A 21,299-nucleotide genomic window follows, 5' to 3' on the forward strand; every position below is an offset into this window, starting at 1 on the left:
GAGCATTAGGGCTTCATAGAATAAGTACAAGAGGGAGCTCTGGCTCTTCTGTCTACGGTAGCTGCAATCGGGGCGGTTCGGCTAGCATGGAAATTATTGGAAGTACATGGATTTGCCCAAACTTCGTCCTTCTGGCTTCAAATGGTTCTGCGACTTTGTAAACTAGTCATTTTCAACAAAGCATTAAGTAATAAATAATTAAATAAACATTAACAAAATTGCCCGATGGCAGGATTCGAGCACAAAACCTCTAGCACACAACTCCGATAATGAAATCACTTCGCCACGGACGCACACATCGACCAGTGGCACAGGATGCCCTTATGAACATATTGCGGGCAAGCCAGGGCCTTGAGACGCTTTGCGCGTTTAGATTTGGGCACCGCCCCCAGCTGAACCGTTGCAATTAGTAGCGATTGTTCGTGTTCAAAGCGTCTTCTGCACTTAGAAAAGTATAAATTTCTCCGGAATTTACGGCTATGAAGACATATAAAGCGTAATAAACATAGCCACAAGAACGTCTGAATCGACAAGCATGAAGATCAGACAAATCCATGTACTTCCCATCATTCACATAATGGCTGAAAGATTACAGCGGCACAGTTCCCTCTAGTGATTATTGTGGGAAAATCTATGGCAAGAACCCTCTGACATTATGACAAAATATGACGTAGTAACAAAGAGTAGATAAAAGGTAGGTTGTTACCTATCCTGTTCATATGTGTCTGCCGTTGTTTGGGTCGGTTACGAATCCAGCAAAAGCTGGGCCATCGAATTCTTTTCCTTGGCTATGATAGCGGCGTTATTCTATTGTGTTGCAGCTCGAGGTGGCGTTTAGGCCAGGAATTTACCGAGCCCATTGACGAGTACGTCCGGTACTAGGAATGAAGGAAAAAGGATTGTGTAGATTAGTTACATTCGCTCCAGTTACGGAAGCCCACTGCAAGTGTTAAGTGTCAACCCACGGGCTGACACTTACTCAGCACTTTCACAACAGCGAACAAACGACGTGATGATCAACCTCTACTTCCTGAAGCAGCTGCAGCAACAGCAACGAAGGGCAGCGGAGCGCCTCTCAGTCGCCCCAATGCACATCACGAAGGATATGGTTGAGCTTGACCTTCACGCCCGAACTGATGAACCTTAAGGTAATGATCTGTCCGGACGAAGGTTTCAACCAGAACGTTGGATTCCTGTTCAACATTCTCATAGCTAGGATGAATTGCAAGACTCGGGTCTACAACCTCAACGTCGACCACAGTGGCAACTTGGGTCTTAACATTCTCCGCAAGGCATGAATGAGGGGGCTGATGGTTGGCGTGATCGTGTTGGGTCAGCAGTTCTCCTTCCTCGAGTTAAACACCGAGGACCCGCTCGACAGACAGGCTGCTCAGGGGCTGTTTCACAACTGGAAGCGGTCTCGGCACGTCCGAAATGTCATGTGCAGAGGATGCGTCGGCAAGGTACGCTTTGATGGTTGTCTCAAGTAACTGCTTTGTCCCTAAAGCGGGCGTAAATAAAGTGTAAAACGATGGCCACTGCTAACAGCCTCGAAAAAGAAAACTGACCGGCAGAACTGCAACGCACATTTCTAGTTATTCGTCGTTTGTAAACAAGGTGGGCAACATTACCTTGGATGATGACGATGTAATAATGTCCGTCGACGTCAAGTCGCACTTCACATCTCTTCTCGCCGTCCTGGCCATGAGTGCTACATGGTGCGGGAACGCACCTTGTCGCACACATCGTAGCACACATTACATGCGCATAATATGCGCATGTAACAGAAAAAAAGTTGAATTAAGAAAAAAAAGGCCCTTCCAAGCAAGATCTACTCGTACTTGGATTCACTCTCTTTCTCCCAGTCAGGCGCGAAAGCTCAGAATGCGAAGGCACCATAATCAGAGAAGTTCGGAGCGAAGAAGCACAACACTAGAGAGAAACAAGTTGAGGGCGTCAGTGGGCATAGATCCGTTCCCAAAGTGAAAGACTGTCAGACAGATGGGCGTATCCTTTTGGGACTTGAGCAGATGAAGCATTCGACCTACGTAAAGCATCCGAAAGCCTGAATATAGGTTATCGATGAAGTTTCGCGGAAACAGCAACACCACTAGAGGCTGAAGCGTGATTGGCAACGTGAAAGCGAAAGAGAACGCAGCAAAGTAACCAGAAGCATTAAGAAGCACTTTTCGAGTTAAACCTGCTTTAGACGACCGCCAAATGAAAACATCAGCGCTCGCCGAACCGGGGAGTGTGCGGTGCACTTGGAGAACGAAACCACCTCTATGGCTAAAAGCAGGTGGCGGTGCGAGTTACCTTCAGTCGCAAACGCGGCGTGAAGGCCCATTCAAAGCGCTCATTTAGGCACCTCCGCCCTAACTTGCGCCTACCTATCCATGCATGAATTGAATGGAACGAACGCGGTTCTGCGTTCGAAGCCTAGATTTTTTGGAAAGTGCTGCAGTAGGAAACGATGTCTCTCGATGTATGTCTCTCCTACATACATACATACATACATACATACATACATACATACATACATACATACATACATACATACATACATACATACATACATACATACATACATACATACATACATACATACATACATACATACATACATACATACATACATACATACATACATACATACATGCATACATACATACATGCATACATACATACATGCATACATACATACATACATGCATACATACATACATGCATACATACATACATACATACATGCATACATACATACATGCATACATGCATACATACATACATACATACATACATACATACATACATACATACATACATACATACATACATACATACATACATACATACATACATACATAATGCTTGCCTACTTGCTTACTTGCTACCTACATGCACCAACCCAAACCAGAGCGCAAAAGCCCTCGTGGATGCGCCAGCGGCTTGCGAAAGAATCGACTTTCCTTTCACCAGGAAATGCTTCCGATGGAAAAGGGAGAGAACCGAGTCGGAGCCGAAGCGTTCTTCATCTTCCAGCGACGTTATACGTTTCCGCTTCGGGATGAGCATTCGACGGCGCGCGGCTGCTGTTCGAGCGACTCATTTTTCCACGCGGCCGATGTTTTTCCGCAGGTTCGAGGCTGGGCAGCGAGGATTATTTTCAGCGAGTCACGTGGACCACGGTTTTGATGCGCGTTATGCGGGATCATTGAGCGGCGCCTCCCGGAAGCGCACCTACCCGAGTGCTTTCTTTCTTTCCTTCTTTTATTTCATACGCAAAGTGCCGGAAATGACATGCCGATCACGGAAGACTGCATAAAGCAGTTAAATAAGGTTTCGTAAATAACACCGAGTTTGTCACTTACGAGGGGACTGCAGCGTGGTGCATGGTTAAAATGACACCGTCTTGCCTGCTTTCCCGATCGGCCACCTGCAGGTTTTGCGCTATAACCGGAAATCTTCGTCTGAAGGCCATACTGAACTCCTTTACCACGCTGAGAACGTTGGTTGTTACAGCAGAGCATTACTGTTCCTTTCTTTCGCTTTAAGCAGGAGACGCGCGTAGTGACGGCGAGCATCCCAGGCACCGCTAACAGGAAGCACCGAGTTTCGTCGCAATACCCAGAAGAGCGGCAACGGGAAAGCTTCTGTCACAGTGATCCGTTGTTTAACCTTCTCAGCCTACCGGCTGTGGTGGCGCGCAGCGGCTGCTACGCTGCTAAGCCTGAGGGCGCGGGATCAAATCCTGGCCGCGGCGGCCGCATTTCTGGTGGTCAAAATGTAAAAACTTGCATTCCCTTTTAAAGAGGCCTACACCTTTTGGGACTTGTCTTGACCGACAACCATAATCATCATCTGCATTACGTGCGTTTCCTTTCAGGAAAACTCCACGCTTGCTACTTTCCTGTCGAAAATGCTACGTCACCCTGATAACGCGCATGCCGTTCGTGACCTGGATGTACCTGGTTCGCAGCGTTAAAGAAAGGAATTGCGGGCAAGGCAGATGTCGATTATTGTCGTAGGACAAGATAAGCCCCAAAGGGTGCAAACTGTTTTAAGAGTGTTGGGCGCATGTTGGAGAACCCAAGGTATAGTAGAAATTATTCTGCAGTCCCTCACTACGCCGTTCCTCATAATGATGTCGTAATTCTGGCGCGTAAAACATTAGAATTTATTTTTAAATCTTTCTCAGCCTCTATGCGGCAGCTTCTGTGCCGTTACACGATCATTGCTGTCGCAGAAGGCAATGAAAACAAAAAGGAACTTAATGGCAAGACAAATCCTTGAATGTAACAATTCTTATTGCCAAGTTCTGAATAGGCAGTTAAAGAAGAAATCGATATGTATCCCTCTGACAACATGAAAGAGAACAAAGAAAAAATGCTTTCGAAACGCTGTAGTGGCTAAACACACATACCAGATACAAAAGTGCTCAATGACACCAAACGTTGCAGGGGGAGCCACCTGCCACATGACAGAATGTCACATTCGTATTCACACATCATGGGTGATTGTTTCTTGAAAACAAATTCGGTGTTCCCGCTCACATTCTCACAACTATACGTACACAAAAGAAACTAACAAAATTACGGAAGAGAAGCGAAGTATCACAATGAAAGAGTGCTTGTGGTTCATTCCGAGTCCTTTGTCGGGCTGCTTACATTGCACCGAAATGTACAAAGCAGCCGATTTGTTCACCTTACTATAGTGTAAGTAAACAGCCACTCTGATAATTAATTATGCCGAACGTGCTTTGGCGTCCAACCTAAAATTGTCCTTAAAGATTTACCTTAAAAATTCACAAGAAAAATGAAGCATATCTATGAACATGAGTGCGCGCCTGCAGAAATGATAAATTGAAGCGCACACATCCCTGCATTGTTGCTTGGTCAAATGTTTAGGAGCTGTTGCTAGCTGCAGACTTGCAGAAGCCGGCAGCAATTGTAGCATCCGAGCGCCACCTATCAAGTGCGGTAGAGTGTGAAGCCCGTGACCATACGTCGGGTCACGACATGGAAGACTAATGGCGAGACCTGGTTTCAGCCGCGACGCAAGGTGCTACTCAGGCCAGAATTTATTACAGCTTCGGCATTTCGGGAACATCTGTAAATGCTTGTTGAGCTTGGTGACAGCCTTAGTCGAATAAATAGTCCGCTTTGAAAGAAGCTAACTTCTTGCGCTCGCTTAAGCTAGTCAGGTTGATTATTGGCGTAGGCACCAAATGCGTCTAGTCTAGCCCATCCAGCTCAATATGATTGGTTCGTGTTAGATCAATGTTTTCATTAGGAAGGTTTGGCAAGTATGTTGTAGTCCGGATTTCTTTTAAACTATTTATGCCCTTTAACTAAAATAAATTAATATTGCTTTAGTGCAACTTGAGTTTTTTGTTGGGATTTCCGGTGTAATTCTCAGAATATGGGTGATTTCGTGACCAAGAGAGCTGTATTAGAACAAATCTATTCCGCATAGATGTTAATCTACGCACGCAGCAAGCACGCGCACACCTCCCCCCCTCCCCTCCAAAAAGAAAATAAAAATAAAAGGGTCACGCGATTTCTCGCTGACCAGGCATCAACACGATGATAACACGGTGGCGTAACGCGGAAGACGCCTACACCTCGTGCACGTGCCACACGATTCTTACCATAACCGCAACGCACGCATCAGGCGTCGCATGTGGGTCGTATTCGCTGTCGTTCAGCTGGGGCCAGCTGGATTTTGCCTGGTCTACGCGTAGCCTAACGAACCTCGGACGCCCGCAACCTGCGCCCCCCACCCCGTTTCTTTCTTTTTCGCACTATTACGGAACGACCTCAGCAGGTCGCGAATGCGCGTTCTTCCGGCTTATAAATAAGCGATACGGCAGCACTCCTTGGTTCACGATCACGCCTCGCACCGCTCTTGTTTTTCTCTTTCCGTTTCTGCTCTCACGGCTCTTCCTTGCACCTATCACGCGCCTCCTTCGCTTTCCGTGGCTTTCCAGTTTGCTCGGTCGAGTGCGGTTACGGGGAAAAAGAAAAATAATAAAGAAACACGCGTAAGCCGTATAACACGTGTAAGCCTTTCTCTGTTTGACCAGCCCATGCAGGAAGTGTCTTGCATTATCTGCTTCCGATTTTTATTTCTTTGTCGGCTTTGTGAGGACTGATGAGAGCGTGTTACAGGAAGATGCTCTTCGATGGATACCGTCTTAAATTTGGGGTCTCTCTTACTTTGTTTCCTCGCCCCCGAACAAGCACAAAATGGGCCAGACGTCGCTAAAGAATAAAACATGCGGTGAAAGGAAAAGGCTGAAGCCCTATATGACCCGCACCTATCGCTTAATAGTTTTCGAGCACGCACGCTCGTCGTGATTCAGCAAGAAGGTCACATTTTGTATAAGCTACTGTACCGGCCCATGAATATCCACTGAATGATATGCAATAATTCATCTAAAAGATTCCAAAGCCCCGGGAGGTTTGGGAAATGGGGACTTGTCTGAATACAGCGTGAATTGCGCATTTCACTTCATGACAACTGCTTCTTTTTACGCTTTAGAGGTTTCTTCGCAGTTTCTGCGAGACTATGAACACTTGATAAAGCCCATTTGCAGGAACACACAAGTGGCATTGTACACAAGTTACACAAACAAAAGATCCCCAGAATATAGTCCTGACTCACTGATTTACTGAACTCTATTACTCCGAATGTAAACAGCTGTTACTTATGCGTTCAGGTGCTTCCGCTTTCACGTTAAATTAATTAAATTCTGGGGTTTTACGTGCAAAGCCACGACTTGACTATCAGGTGCCAGGCAGCACAGGGGACACCTAATTAATTTTGACCGCATCGGTTTCTTATAACGCACGCAACTAAATCTAAGTACACGAGCGTTTATTGCATTAATCCCCCACCAAAATGCGGCTGTAATGGACAGGATCGAACCCACGACCTCAGCAAGGCGACGCCATAGTCACTGAGCTACCACCGCGTGAGAGTCGTGGCCGAAAGTCGCCGTTGCCTTCGTGCTGCCGTCGCCATCCTTGCGCAGTCCTCGCTTTCACCGCGCTTTGGTCGTTGCCGTACTATGAACATCGCAACGCTTCCGTGTTTGTCATTGTTGTCGAACCGTTAACTGCTTTCCGGAGTAAACTAGTTCGGGATCGATGTAATGGTTAACAGTGGTCGAACAAGAGATCTCTCCATTTCCATAAGAGGACCTGGTTTGCCAGCAGATTCCTTGACTTTGGATAGTCGTATCCAGAGATAATTCTGATCTCTTGTTCAACGAGTGATAATTATTCCAAGGCTCCATCTTCCTGTGAACATGCGTCTCGCTTGAATTGCAGCACCTTTGTGTTTCTCAGTTGTTAATGCACTGTGTTTTATTCTTTGTCATTGTTTTAGTTTAGTCTTTGAGATATCTCATCTTGTTCTTTCTTTTCCCCTTCCGTTCCCTTCTATCTATCTTGCATGTATACGCTTCTGTCTCCTTCTTCCTGAAGAGTATAGGCAGGCGTTGTGGCCTTAATTTCCGGACGCAGCTGCGAGCCTGCCACTACTTCCTTTAATTTTCTCTCTGTCAAGTGCGTATATGTTTTGGAACCAAATAAATAAGAATAATATAATCTTTCTTAGGTTACGTTGTTGTACTTTAATTAAGGTATGACGAATGGACAAACGGGAATAGCCTTTTCCCAATCGCATTGTCGCTTTTCCTTGTAAGTTGCATTAGGACATTTAGCTGGTCTAGCTTTTTCTCCAGGCGTGCATGTATCGTATTCCTGCTCGCACCGATAAGCGCATTCGAGTAAGTGGAAGCGTATTACTTATCGAATTCCTAGCCGATGCTTTATCTTACCTAACTAGCGAGGCAGTGGGACAAGCACTTAAAACAAAGAGGAATTATGTATTTCTGGGAACAGCCAGTATACGGACATCGCCGAGTGTGACTGCCACATGCGATACCGTTGAAAATGTGGCAGCCCGCGAACTGGTCCACTCACCGCTCCAGAGTTGGGTAGCGCGGCACATTTCTACGATGACGAGCGTCTGCCACTCAAGAACGCCGCGGAAGCGTCTCTCGCCAAAGTTCTCGTCACTACAAAAAACTTTTCCTTCACACGAACAGCTATCGGAGATTTTCCCACCTACACTGTCAGACTTGCGGGCCAGGCATCGCAGACCGGGCGCTGCTCGAAATTATAGCCTTAATGCTCCGCACTGGGAGTGCTGCCGACTCGTGCCGACGGCGAGAGCTTGTATCGGACAAACGAGACGCGGCTCGCGGAGTGCGAAGCAGAATAGCAATCTGCTCTTCGACGAGTGTTATTTGCGAGCAACCCGCAGTTGATCCCGTGACCACGCTCGACAATTTACTCCCGCGATTCGCTAGGGGGCTGCTTTAAAGCCGGATGCATCAAATATCGTCGTCCGAGCAGCGCGAATTGTGTGTCGATCGCTACGTACATCGTTCTGGGTGCAGCATCGATAATTCTTTGGTATAACATGTTCGAAGGTCCTAAGGTCGCTGCACGCAAGAACCTTGAAGAGTGGAACTTTTTGAAATCTCTCGACCTTGCTTTGCAAGCCGAAAATAATTAAAACTGCAACAATATATCATCACAGAATGAAATTATGTGAATATTTGTCAATAATGATCAACAGCTCCTCCACTGAAGATTTCGCATGTAAATTCCTTGTTTTAAAGCTTGCTTATTGAATTAATCGCAAATAATTACCTAGGCTAATAGCAAAAATAAGAAGCCGGTTGCATTCTCGTAATGCATACGTGGACTTTTTAAGGCGTATAGCTCGGAATTAGCTGAAACATACACACACAATATATATATATATATATATATATATATATATATATATATATATATATATATATATATATATATATATATATATATAGTAGGCAAAGAGGGTTTCTTCAGGCTACCTTTCAAACGTAAAGAACTTGAGTGGTGCTACAAGGTAAACAGAACAAATACTTGTTCTGTTTACCTTGTAGCACCACTCAATATATATGTATATATATATATGATTTTAGGAACTTCATTTTTTTTTTGCATTCTAAGAGCACACCACCCGAGAACACCCCGCCCGCCGTAGTGGTTTAGTGGCTACGGCGTTGCGCTGCTAAGCAAGAGGTCGCGGGATCGAATCCCGATGGAGACGAAATGCAAAAAAAGCCCTTGCTTTGGGTGCACAGTAAGAAAGCCCATGTGGTCAAAATTCATCCAGAGTCCTCCACTGCGGCTTGCCTCATACACAAATCATGGTTTTGGCACGCAAATCTCCGTAATGGCATTTGTAAGGTACACCTAACTTTGTGCAGAACCAATTATTATAATCACATTTTCAAAACGTCAACGGAACTGTAGATATAGAACTGTCCTCGGTAAGCTCCGCCTTCGGAAGCAGTGGCTGACCGGTTTCAAATGCTCACAATGTAGCTTTACGATAAGGCGGACCGTTACGTCTGCGTCTAGCAGGACGAAAACACCCACAACAAAGTACTTGTTCGTTGTGTTTGTTGCTGTAAAAAGAGCGTTATTACGTTTCCAGTTATTATTGTTGTTTTTGCATTGTTTTCAGTGACAAAATGTATTCTCAAGTTATACTGCGGGGCTTATGCGATATTGTTTTCCGCCACACCGCTGATTAAACTCACGAGTCTTTAGAACGCAATGATCTATGTTCATGTGTTAGTGCAGGAATAAAAAAAAAAGATGAAGCAGATGCCCCGCACTGTGGTAATCGATGTTACGTGAACAATTTTGTTGGTAGAGAGCTGCCTAGCATTGCTCAGAGAGAGAGAGAGAGAGAGCAGATGCTAAATGAAAGGTAGGGATGTTAACCAGGACTGGGCCTGGTTGGCTACCCTACACTCGGGAAAGAGAAAAGGGGACGCAAAGAATAAAAGAAGACGAGAAAGTCTAGTGGGGATATCGTTCGGTCACTCAGCCCGGATCACAGACGCTGACTCAGTTCAGCAGCTTTCAAATATCGCAGCAGCGCTTCTGTAGCCTTTTGTAGCTGCGATATGCGAGGCCATGGTCCCAAGATCTTGTTCAAGGTGAACGGTTTTCTATCTAACTGCTTGAGAGGTGTGCAGAGGTCATGCCTTTCATTTTCAAAAGATGGGCAGTAGTACAGTAGATGTTCTATAGTTTCCTCGACACCGCAGGCATTGCACTCGGCGCTATCGGCCATTCCAATCAAAAACGTATATGCATTGGTGAATGCGACGCCCAAGCGTAAGCGGCACAGCATTATTTCCTCATTACGCGGAAGCCCTGGAACAGCCGCCGTTGCATAGATCGATCGAGGGAATGCAGTCGATGTTGGGTCAATTTAGGTGTGTGCCACTTCTCCAATGTCACACGGTGCGTTAGCTTGCTTTAGTGTTGGGCTGCGTCAGCCCGCGATAAAGGTACAGAAACAAGGGTTGCTCCTTCGTGTGCTTTCCTAGCAGCTTCGTCAGCAAGGTCGTTGCCGGGGGTACCGCAATTGCCAGACAGCCACTGAAATACAACGTCGTGTCCTTTCGTGATCATGGAATCAGGGGATGGTGCATTTCTCGTATCTCCGGCACGAGTTGTTCACAGGACCCGCGATGAAGAGATGACAGAAGACATTGTAAGGCGGCCTTCGAATCGCAGAATATTGCCCACCGATTAGCCGGTTGGTTGTTAATATAATCAAGGGCACCTCGGAGGGCAACAAGCTCCAAACCGGTCAATGTTGTCAAGTGAGAAATCTTGTAGCGGATGCTTAGTGATCGTGATGGTATAACCACTGCGCTAGCGGAGCTGGTCTGAGTGGAAGAGCCATCCGTATATATGTAGACTCAGTCAAAGTAGAAAGTGTGCAAACAATCCAGAGCTGCTTGCTTCAAGGCTAAAGTAGGCAGCTCGGTCTTCTTTCTTATCCCTGGAACCGTAAGACGCACTTGAGGTTGTTTTAAACACCACAAAGCTGAAGTTGAACGTGCTGAAGGTGTGAAGCCCGATGGTAGGGAGGCACGATGGATGTTGACCTCGTTGGAGAAAGACGCCTGTGGTCGTCGTTCCAGCCGGCACGCAAGAGAGCTTGACTGCATTCGTGAAACATGACGAACATGGGCTACGTTTCGGTGCTAATGTAAGTCGTGATCGGATGGTCTTGAGCCGTTATAATGGTTCCAGCTGTTGAGGCGCAGCGCAGTAGGCCTAGGCAAACACGTAGTGCCCACGCCTGCACGCTCTGAAGTTCTCTAAGATTTGAATTGCATGTTTTAGCAAGCACGGGAGAACTATAGCGTTGGAATCCGATGAACAGTGCTCGATATAACTGTAGCATGGAGCACTGACGATCCCCTTGTTTTGCCAGCGATGAACTTGAAGACGTGAACAATAGATGTAAGCTTCTTCTTTAAGTGGGCAACATGAGGGCTCCAAGGGAGGTCCCGGTCTACAATGACCCCCAAAAACCGGTGATTTCTCTTGTAGGAGATAGGCTGGCCATTGGTGCATACTGGATAACGAGACGTCGCTTTTCACGTAAAAGCGACTAACGTACGTTTTTCTGTTGAGATGGTAAGGCCTTGTGTGTGAAGGTAGTCAGATGCCTGTGTTGCTGCTTTCTGTAGCCGTGCGCGAAGCTGCAGGCGAGTGACCGCTGATGTCCAGATGCAGATGTCGTCGGCGTAGATTGAAACACTCACTGTTTCCGTTCGGGCTTCGGCCAGCCCAAGAAGCGCGAGGTTGAAAAGAATAGGGCTTAGAACACCGCCTTGGGGAACGCCTCGGCATGTGTAGTGGTCGGTAGTCGGACCATCTTCCGTTCGTCCTCCAATCTCTATGGAAGAGTTAGAAGCTGCTATGGCACTCTGTAAGTGTTTGTCTTCACCAGGGCCCGATGGCATAACATATACTGCTTTGCGCCACCTAGGCAGAGAAGCACGAAGAGAACTCCTCAGCGTTTTTAATAGTTCATGGCAAGATGGTGTCGTCCCACAGGAATGGAAACGCAGCCGCCTGGTACCGCTTCTAAAAGCAGGAAAATCACCGCTCGAACTGGCATCATATCGGCCTATAGCTCTTGCCAGCTGCGTCGAGAAGCTCATGGAACGTATGATCCTCATGCGTCTCGAATGGTACCTTGAACAGCACAAAATTTACCCTGGCTCTATGGCGGGATTTCGACGCGGTCGTTCATCGATTGACAGTACCATCGATCTAGTATCATCTGTGGAACAACAAAAATCTCGGAAGCGATTATCAGTAGCACTCTTTCTTGACGTCAAAGGCGCTTACGACAACGTTTCCCATCAAGCCATTCTAGACGCACTTTTGACAATTGAACTAGGAGGGCGAGTATATCGATGGGTCAGTAACTACTTTACACAAAGCTTCGAAAGAGAAGTCATAGGATGTATGCTCTCTAGCGCTAGGGGTTCTTGAGAATTGAATTAGATTCTATGGTACTATTTACGTGCCAAAATCACAATACTCGTTATGAGGCAGGCCGTAGTAGTGGGCGTCCCCTAAATAACGTAGGCCCCCTGAGGTTCTCTAACGGGCACCGAATGCATGGTACACGAGCATTTCTTTCACTCCGCCACCACTTGGATGCGGCTGCCGTGGCCGGGATCGAACCCGTGACCTCTTCCTCAGCAGCACAACGCCACCGCCACTGAGTTATCGCGGCAGGTCTGCTGAAAAGCAGAGGGGTCATTCCCCGACAAATCAGTCAGCGTTTTTTCGAACATCCCAGATGCAGCTGAAAAAATTTCCACGTAATTTTGTAGTTCAAAACCCGCTCTCCACGTTTATTTTGCTTGCAATACACTTTGGCGACAATTTTTTTTTTTCTGCTCAGCTGAGTTAGACGGCAACAATAAATTTTTTTAATGCCACCTTGTATGATCCAGTCGTTTAAGTAGTGCGTATGCAAGACACTGGAGTGGTATGGCTGCCAAAATAGCCAATTTATTATATATTTGATCACTTCGAGTGTTTTAAGCACCGGCAAAAGCAAGTAGAATTGCAATGCTTGAATTTTTTTCAGAACACAAGAAATTCAGAAGGAATGAATTAAATATAGACTGCTAGGCCAGTTGGCATAGTACAGCCTAAAAATATTTGAGCCTTCGAAGGTTTAGCCGAGCGGCTGAAAAAAAAAGAAGCTGTATAGTTCCTTTCTCTCTCTCTCTCTCCTATTTATCTATCTTTTTTTTGCAAGAAGCTTTGTGTTCAAGGTAAAAAAAGCGGTGATAGGCATAAAGATATATGTGACCCACTATTAGATAGATTTACGTGTCTGCTATGCATTTGAGAAGCTACAAAAAAAGGTATCGTTCTTCAAATGCGAAATGTTTTTTTTTTTTAATTTTTGTGTCAGTACCAGCATTTCTTCGACGTAGGCCGAAGGTTCCCGGCCTGGGATGCAGACGACAAAGTTGGCTTCGTCTGCAACGCAGATTACAGAGAAATCGTGTTATGGTCAGCGTTTTATTGCCTAGAGGCGACCGCTCCAACGCTATGTGGCGTGTGCTTGGTGTGCCAGGTGAAACACACAGCCATTGCAGATGGAATATCACGAAGCGGTAATTTCGTTAGGGAGCCTTGCAGAGTTGAAAGGTACGTTTCAAGCAGTTTATAAATAGAAATATTTGCACTTCAGTTACCAGTAAATCTAGAAAGGGCGCTGATATCGTTCACGCAAACATTTAAAAATATATATTTCGCACTGCATTGCAGTGCGACATAACATGCAGTGCGGCACACAGGGAGCTGCAAAGTTTGCGCCATGCTCCCTAGAGCACAAAGACTGTCATGAGACGATACAAGTAGGAAACACGTTCATAATTATAGCTGAAAGCCTACACGAGCATTAACAATATCTTTTGGCGTCGGGTGTTACCAGTGTTCGACAGCCTGAACATGATTGGCTGTAACATTCACATGTGCCCTGTTCAGGTTGATGTGCTAAGACGTGTTTGACGTCCAATTTTCGCAATCATGAAAAAATAAAAAAAAATGAGTCGAGGCTGCGGCGCCTGATTTCGCTTGACTCCGTATTGATAAAAAAAGCTACTCACAATTTCTTCGATAGATTTTCGGGCTTGTTTTATTAACAATCTCTCCTTGATAGATGGCAAGGCTTCATATATTTATGTTGTCTGCATGATGCACGTACGAACATTTCATAAAATAATTTTTCGAGTTTAAAAACAATAACTTCTTGTAACTTCTCACATACATAGCAGACCTGTGGCGCTATTTAATGAAAACACGGGAAAGCGGGACATGGAAATTCAAGACGATGAGCAACACGGCAACACGGTGAAAGCCGGGGCCAACGTTTCGACAAGTGGACTTCTCTTTTTCAAGCAGCCTTGAAAAAGACAAGAAGTCCGCATGTGGAAACCTTTCGCCTTGTTTCCGGAGTGTGTAGACAGTGTGTATATATATATATATATATATATATATATATATATATATATATATATATATATATATATATATATATATATATATATATATCGTTGTCATCGCTGTCAGCTTCACTCAGAGGGCAGCTCTTCTTCCTTTTAAGTAGCTCTCGCAAACGCTGGCAGGTGTGCACGGTTCCCTACCGATTCCACTTCCATCCCCGAAAAATTGAGTGCCGTCTACCAGCAGAAGCCGGCGAAAATGTGTAATATTGCAGAGGGACGAAAACAGTGATGTTGTTGTTGCCTCAAAACACGGCTGTGTACAACAAGCACTTCGTCGTCTTCTCTCCTCAGGGCTCTTACATATTGTTTTCAATAGACGTTACTTACAGTAGATGACATGCCTTAGTCTTTGCCAGGGGTTGCGCTAATGGGGCGTTACTGACCAGGACGACGTTTTTTTCAAATGCGAAGCATTTTATTCCAAAAAAAAAGAAAGCGTTTGGGTTTTCTCTCCAGCTTTGTGCTTTGTGCTACATTCGAGTGGATGACAATTTTTCCATTTCATCATTTTAACCGGGTCTAGTAAGGGTTTCCCTACTTTAGTACACAAGGCGGCCCCGTAACAAAAGTGCGCATAGGCTGCATATCCTGTGCGCGACGCGATTTCGGAAAGGCGCTACTTCGAATGAGAGGTAAGCAAACACTCAGCTTTCTGTCGTTCGAATGAAAGGCTAAATAATGGTATTTATTCTTAATGCTTCCTAATACGTTTTTCAAAGTACTGAATAACTTCAAACACGCACGCGCACATACGCATGCGCGAAGAAAATGAACGGTTTCATATTCAAATTTGCTTTTCATGCATTGCTTTTCGAATATCCCTAAATTTAGTTTATAAGCAAAGTTGACAAATGACAAACAATCGCAGCTACAAACAGCCCATTATATTGAGCAATACAAGTCAAGAACTGCGCAATATGACGTAATGAACGTCCCCTGCTTTCACGCAATTCCTTTCAAAGTGTGTGCCTACGTGCCAACTCACCAATTATTTCATCCTGTTGAATCTCACGATGTTTCGCACATTAAAAATTTTAAGGAACGCCCATGTACCCAGCAGCATGGGCACAAGCTCCTCAGAAATGTCCCGGTTCTTCCGTCCTATTTTTTTTTGCGATGTCTTTTATTTTCTGCCATTAGCTTCGAGTAATTCACTTCCATGATGGCTTATATAGTTGTCTTGAGTACCGTAGCGCGCTTCACAGCTACTTGCTCGTGAATCACTGTTCGCCCCTGTCAGCCCAGACTTTGTCGATGTGCCGACAGAGCATTTGGTAGTTTCCAAGCCCGGTATGACATAGGGATTCGTTTAGCTCGATTCTGTTTATTTCTTATCTACCGCTGACAATTCACCGATTGCTGCGATAACATAGGAGGATCGTAGCTGGGACCACTGACGTATGCAGAAAGGAAATGTTTTGAAGCTTAATCTCTGTCCTATACCAGGTGCCTCTGCGAAGACATGAGGTAATTTTTAAAAATCGCCTGTTGCAGAGAGCACAGTTATTGTCGCTGAGCTGGTCTACTAGAAGAGGCGGGCATTACTGGAACGAGAAATTGAAATGCACAAACCACTCATTACATAACCTTACTTATTAAGTTTCTAGCTAATTACAACACGACACATATGGTCAGTTACAAATTCTAGCCGGTGAGCCTGCGAGGAATACCCACTTGAAAATATTTCTGTGGACCACATCGTTTTCTAGACATACGCCATCAAACTATGTAGTAAAAGCGCACTGTCGATTCGCTTACTTTTCTAACGAAAGAGCGTTTCATGCATTGAAAGCCCGAAAGTAACTAGACCACAAAATATATTTCTTCGCAATGCTCGGGAATTAGCAACTCGGAACTGCTATCATCCTGAGAATTGGTTCCACTTCAATCCACCTTGCGAGTTCCCTAGCTACAATTCGTTAAGTGCAATACGTGGATTACTGCAATCAGTTGAAAACATAATTAGTGAATTTCCGGTAATTAGTCGTTATGCATTTCGATTTTTCACGCAAATAATGTTCACCTATTTGAGCAATACACCTCAAGGATTACAATTGTGTTATTTGCCACCCGTGGCCTTTAAAATTACTTAAAGTCTTCGCAGAAACACTCGGTCGAAACTGGTTACCGCCGCTCTTGTAGTTAACGCTTGTATGGGAAATGAGCGCTGAAAAGTCGCATGTGCCGCCAGCTTAGTGGCTATGGCATTGATCTCCAGAGCTCGAGGTTATGGGTTCGATCCTGGCTGCGGCGGCCGCATTTCCATGGAGGCGAAGTGCAACAACGCTCACACTTGTACTTGGATCTAGGTGCCCGTTAAAGAACCTCAGGTGGCTAGAATTATTCCGGAGTCCCCCCTACGTCATGCCTCACAATTATACCCCGGTTTCGGCGCGTAAAACATTCGAATTTAAATAATGTTAAATTTCGCTTGTAAACACCACCGCCATAACACACAGCCTCGGAGGAAACAGCCTTCAGTCGAACATACTGTGATTGCGCGTCAGCTAAATCACCTCTCGTCTTACGGCTCCGGCTTCTGGCCTGACTGGGCACCAGAGTGCTGGCAGGTGGCACGTGCGTGCCCGCTTGCAACACGCATGGCCAAGGGCACAGCTCGGGTGGACGCATCTGACGAAAGCAAACGTTGACACTGACATGTGTCTGTTTTCGTTCAGAATACCGATGCATTTTTGGGATCTCCCGACAGGACGGTGTCGGCGCGTATTTCAGTTGCGCACCCAATAGTAAGCCTGCATATTCCTTCTCGAGACGAAGTTGCGCGCGTATGTAGGCTTTCTAAGAATCAAAGTACCCCAGCCCCCCCCTGGCCAGCGCTGGTTCCCCTTGTAATCTTTTAGCTCTATCTTAGTTATGACATGATGACAGGTGCTACTACGGAGCTACTATGATCATTGACGACGGCTACAGTTACGAATTCAGCTGGTAAGTATCTGTAACATCAATCGCTAAAAGAAAGAAAGAAAGAAAGAAAGAAAGAAAGAAAGAAAGAAAGAAAGAAAGAAAGAAAGAAAGAAAGAAAGAAAGAAAGAAAGAAAGGAAGGAAGGAAGGAAGGAAGAAACGGTAATGGGGGCAACAGCATCTGAAAAAGAAATTCAACGATATTTACGATACTCCCTAAAGCGAAATTTAAGCGCAGCGCTGTACATGTTTTCATTGCGCGATATATTGGCTGGCACGGACAATCTATCACGTGCAGCACGTCGCAAACGGAGCGAAGTGTGGCGCGTCTGCCTTGCGAGATCGCGAGAGCCGGCGCGTGATTGACGCGTGGGTGCGATTCAGAGCTCCGCTCATGCGGCGTTTTGTTTCGATACAGACGACGCGCGTGACTCTGGTGCCATATCGTAGTCATCGTCGCCACACAGCCCGTCTTGCGTGGCACTACGCTTTTCGTCTCACGCTTTCGTTCCACCAACGGCGAGAGCTGTCCTTTGTCGCGGGGAAGTGCCATCAGTGTCAGCGGCGACAACACCCAAAGGAGCGTCACATCGAGCCTTACTGTAGCCTCTCGCCATCGCCCGTTGAAAAAGCAGTGAAAGCCGTCATACACGCTGGTACCGCGGACGGACCTCAGCAGCTGACACCGCGGACGAGCATAGCCCTCCCCACCTCACATGGCACCAGCCACCATCCTCCCCCCCCCCCCCTCTCGGAAGCGCAGATGAGATTGCCCACGCGGCTGCGGATGCCTATAGGCGGCTGGCAACTTTGGGCATGCACAGGCCATCTCTCCTCCGCTCCTCCTCCGCTTTCTACCTCACGGTTCCGTTGCATCCTCTTCCTGTGCTATCGTCTTTCTTTCATCTCTCACTGTGCTCTGCTTTCGCTTCATTGTTCGCGGCGCTCATTCACTCGGTTACACCGACGCTCGTCGCAGCAACGGGCGCCTAAGAGCTGCGCTCTAAAAAAAGTGACAGTTAGTCACTAATTAACGCTATTGCTCTACTCAGCCTTAGCATCAGCCTCATACACTAAATGGATTCGCTAGAGTTTACAAATATGCAGCTCAACAAATTCAATAAGAAAAGAAGATGCGCGGCTCGTAGAGGGATCAAATCGAGCCTCCATCTCAGGCGTTTCTCAATGAGAATTGTTTGCAAAATCCTTCCCTTGCGCTTTTTTTTGCCTTTGCTTTTGCAACTTGATTTGACCTTTTTCCCCCGACTAGACATATCGTCATACATTACAATGAGGTGGAGCTCGAAAACAAGCAGCGGTCGTGAACTTCGCGGCAACTTCGCGCACAGGTCTAGGGCATCCCTGTAACCGTCGGAGGCAGAGAATAGCGCCTATACGCTCAGACGCACCGACGCTCGCAGAATCGCCGGTTGACGCACGAAAACTGCAGGAGGAAGAAAACAATAACAGCAGCGCTTTCCAAAATCGTGCACCAACGGCCACCTTCGCGAAAGCTACACGAGAGTGGGGAAAACTAAGAACAGCGTTCTTACCTCGTTAAAGACAGTGAAAAAGTAAATGCAAGAAAAAAAAAAGAAATAGTTCATGGCTGCTTATGGGACGACTGCAGGGGAAACAAAAATATGCAGCAACCATGGATATTCACAAACGGCTGCGTGCATGGGAGGAAAAAGAAACAGCGAGGGAAATAAGTGAAAAATGAAGAGTGAGCGAAGAAAGAAAACACAGAAAAATAGAGATGACCGCTGTGCTAAATATGGATTAGCGCCTTCCCGACCTGACCACCACGAATCGCTTCCCAGAAGGAAGCAGCGAAAGAATGCACGGGGTTGGTTATTCTTTATTTATTTCATTTTTGCCCTCTCCGTAAAGCGACTCAACACCTCGGCACATGGAGTGTAGCGTCCGCGCAGCTCACAATGTGGGCTGCACCTAGTGATAACCCCAAGGGTCCTGGCGGCGGCGCGGTCACGACCGCTAAGGCCCGTGCCATGTATCGGAGGCCGTGCGGGGGCCACCGCTGCGCCCCGAAAGGCACCAGCGGGAGAAACGCATGGTTCGTCTCGGTCATGTGCAACGTGGTTCAGATGAATGACTACAAGCAAATAGGAGGCAGAAGGGCTCCTAAAGTCGGGTTGATTCACTGACAGAGAAATAGGGCTTTATTCCTTAGTTGCTTCTTTATTTTTTTCATGTTGCTCTTTTTGTCAGTCGTTCTAAATGCACATAAAATAGCAACTGCTATTTTTTTTCCACGGTGCCGGGTCGATGGCCATCAAAATAAGTGCAGCACAGGGCAGTGAGTGCGCTTCAACGCTTTTCTGAGGACCCTGGCATAAATGAGCAATATTTACTACACCCCCTCCCCCTACGTGTTATAAGCGCCTCATTCGTGCGTCACATGAGGCTACTGGTCTACCTCTCGATATCCGCGGACTTGCAACTTTACGCGAAAGACTTTACCCTTTGTCACTACGGTTTTCTTTATCCTGTTTTGTACCAGTTCTGAAAGAAGTTTGAATCGTGTTTTTATTTTTTTCTGACAGATTATAAATTGCAACTTACACCAAGTGAAATGAAGCAGCTAACGCTAGCATATGGTGACATGCGGACTCTTGTATTTATTTTCATGCAAACTTACAAAAATAGCAAGTGTTTCGATGAGAGTGTGTAAATACACGCGAAACAATTCCGCATGCTTTACGAAGACTACATGGTATGGTATGGTATGAAGAACTTTATTGAGGTCCTGAGGGATCAGTCTGGGACTGATGCGGGCCACTCCCACGTCGGTACAGAGAGGCCGAGCCCCTCTGCTATCACACGGGCCCTCTGGACAGCCCTGAGCTGGTCCGCCAGCACTTCACTGTGCAGCATTCGCTGCCACCACTGTTCACCTCGAGAACCATCACCGGCCAACGCCAAGCAGCGCCACAGCATGTGTTGTAAATCGAGCAAACCCCCCACTTACTACAATAGACTGAAACCCCGCAGTCCGGATTAATTTTATTGATGATGACAGGGTTAGGGTACGTCCGTGTCTGCAGTAGCCTTAATGTAACCGCCTGCGGCCTATTTAATTTAGGATGTGGCAACGGGAATGCCCTGCGCCCTAAGTAATAGTGCTTGGTGATTTCGTCGTAGGTTAACAGTTGGTCCCTGTACTCAGGAGCGGGAGATCCAGCCCCTTCAGGGAGTACACGGCACACTAATCCTCGTGCCTCCCTGTGCGCCACCTCGTTGAGGTTACGCGGGGCTCCCTCCACTGTCCCCATGTGCGCCGGGAACCAAGTAACGGTATGCGAAGTGATATCCCTACCCTGCAGCAGTCTGTTAGCCGGTTCCGCAACAAGTCCTCTCGAGAAGGCTGTAATCGCAGATCGCGAGTCGCTAAACACCAAAACTCTTCTAGAATCAATTAGTGCTAGAGCAATACTACATGTGACAACACACAAAACTTGTGGTCTCCCGCAAAGAAAATAGTTGCAGCGTCACGAGAACGCAACCCCAAATATGAAAGCCACAATCGTGTTCCATTCAGCCCACACTTCTCACACAATTCCGATGATGACAGTAACAAATGAGTCAAAAAATGATTGTAAATCGCATAAGAAACACGAGACAATCAAAAAGACTGGCGCAGTCGTGTATAGTGTTTCTGAGTGTTCGTTGTTTTTGACGCCATTTACAATTATGCCATGAGACAAACTGTCTCAGTTCTCTATCTTGATACACGAGTCGCATAAATAATATAAAAGCAGCTTGAAGCTGCAATCCATTGTTATTGATAGAATGGGAAGAAATTGCTTGCCTAAACACACAATTTAACAAAGGCTAGCCATAAAGGAACGCATGAACACTGAGATTTGGTAAACT

At 46.2% G+C, this 21,299-nt stretch overlaps 1 protein-coding gene across 2 annotated transcripts in view; it reads left to right on the forward strand.

The window, feature by feature from the left end:
- Positions 1-776: 776 nt before the first annotated feature.
- The window catches only part of LOC135902316 (uncharacterized PE-PGRS family protein PE_PGRS20-like), a 123,259-nt gene continuing 102,736 nt past the window's right edge, over positions 777-21,299 (forward strand). The window contains exon 1 of one of the 2 annotated variants that reach the window (XM_065432286.2): positions 777-1,463. In XM_065432286.2, coding sequence (XP_065288358.1) covers positions 1,299-1,463 — 165 coding nt within the window. In that variant the 5' untranslated portion in view covers positions 777-1,298. The remainder of the gene's footprint in view (positions 1,464-21,299) is intronic. The other variant, XM_065432287.2, reaches the window with a different exon arrangement.

This window comes from Dermacentor albipictus, chromosome 5 (genome assembly GCF_038994185.2).
Source record: "Dermacentor albipictus isolate Rhodes 1998 colony chromosome 5, USDA_Dalb.pri_finalv2, whole genome shotgun sequence".
In the NCBI taxonomy this organism is placed as follows: domain Eukaryota; kingdom Metazoa; phylum Arthropoda; class Arachnida; order Ixodida; family Ixodidae; genus Dermacentor; species Dermacentor albipictus.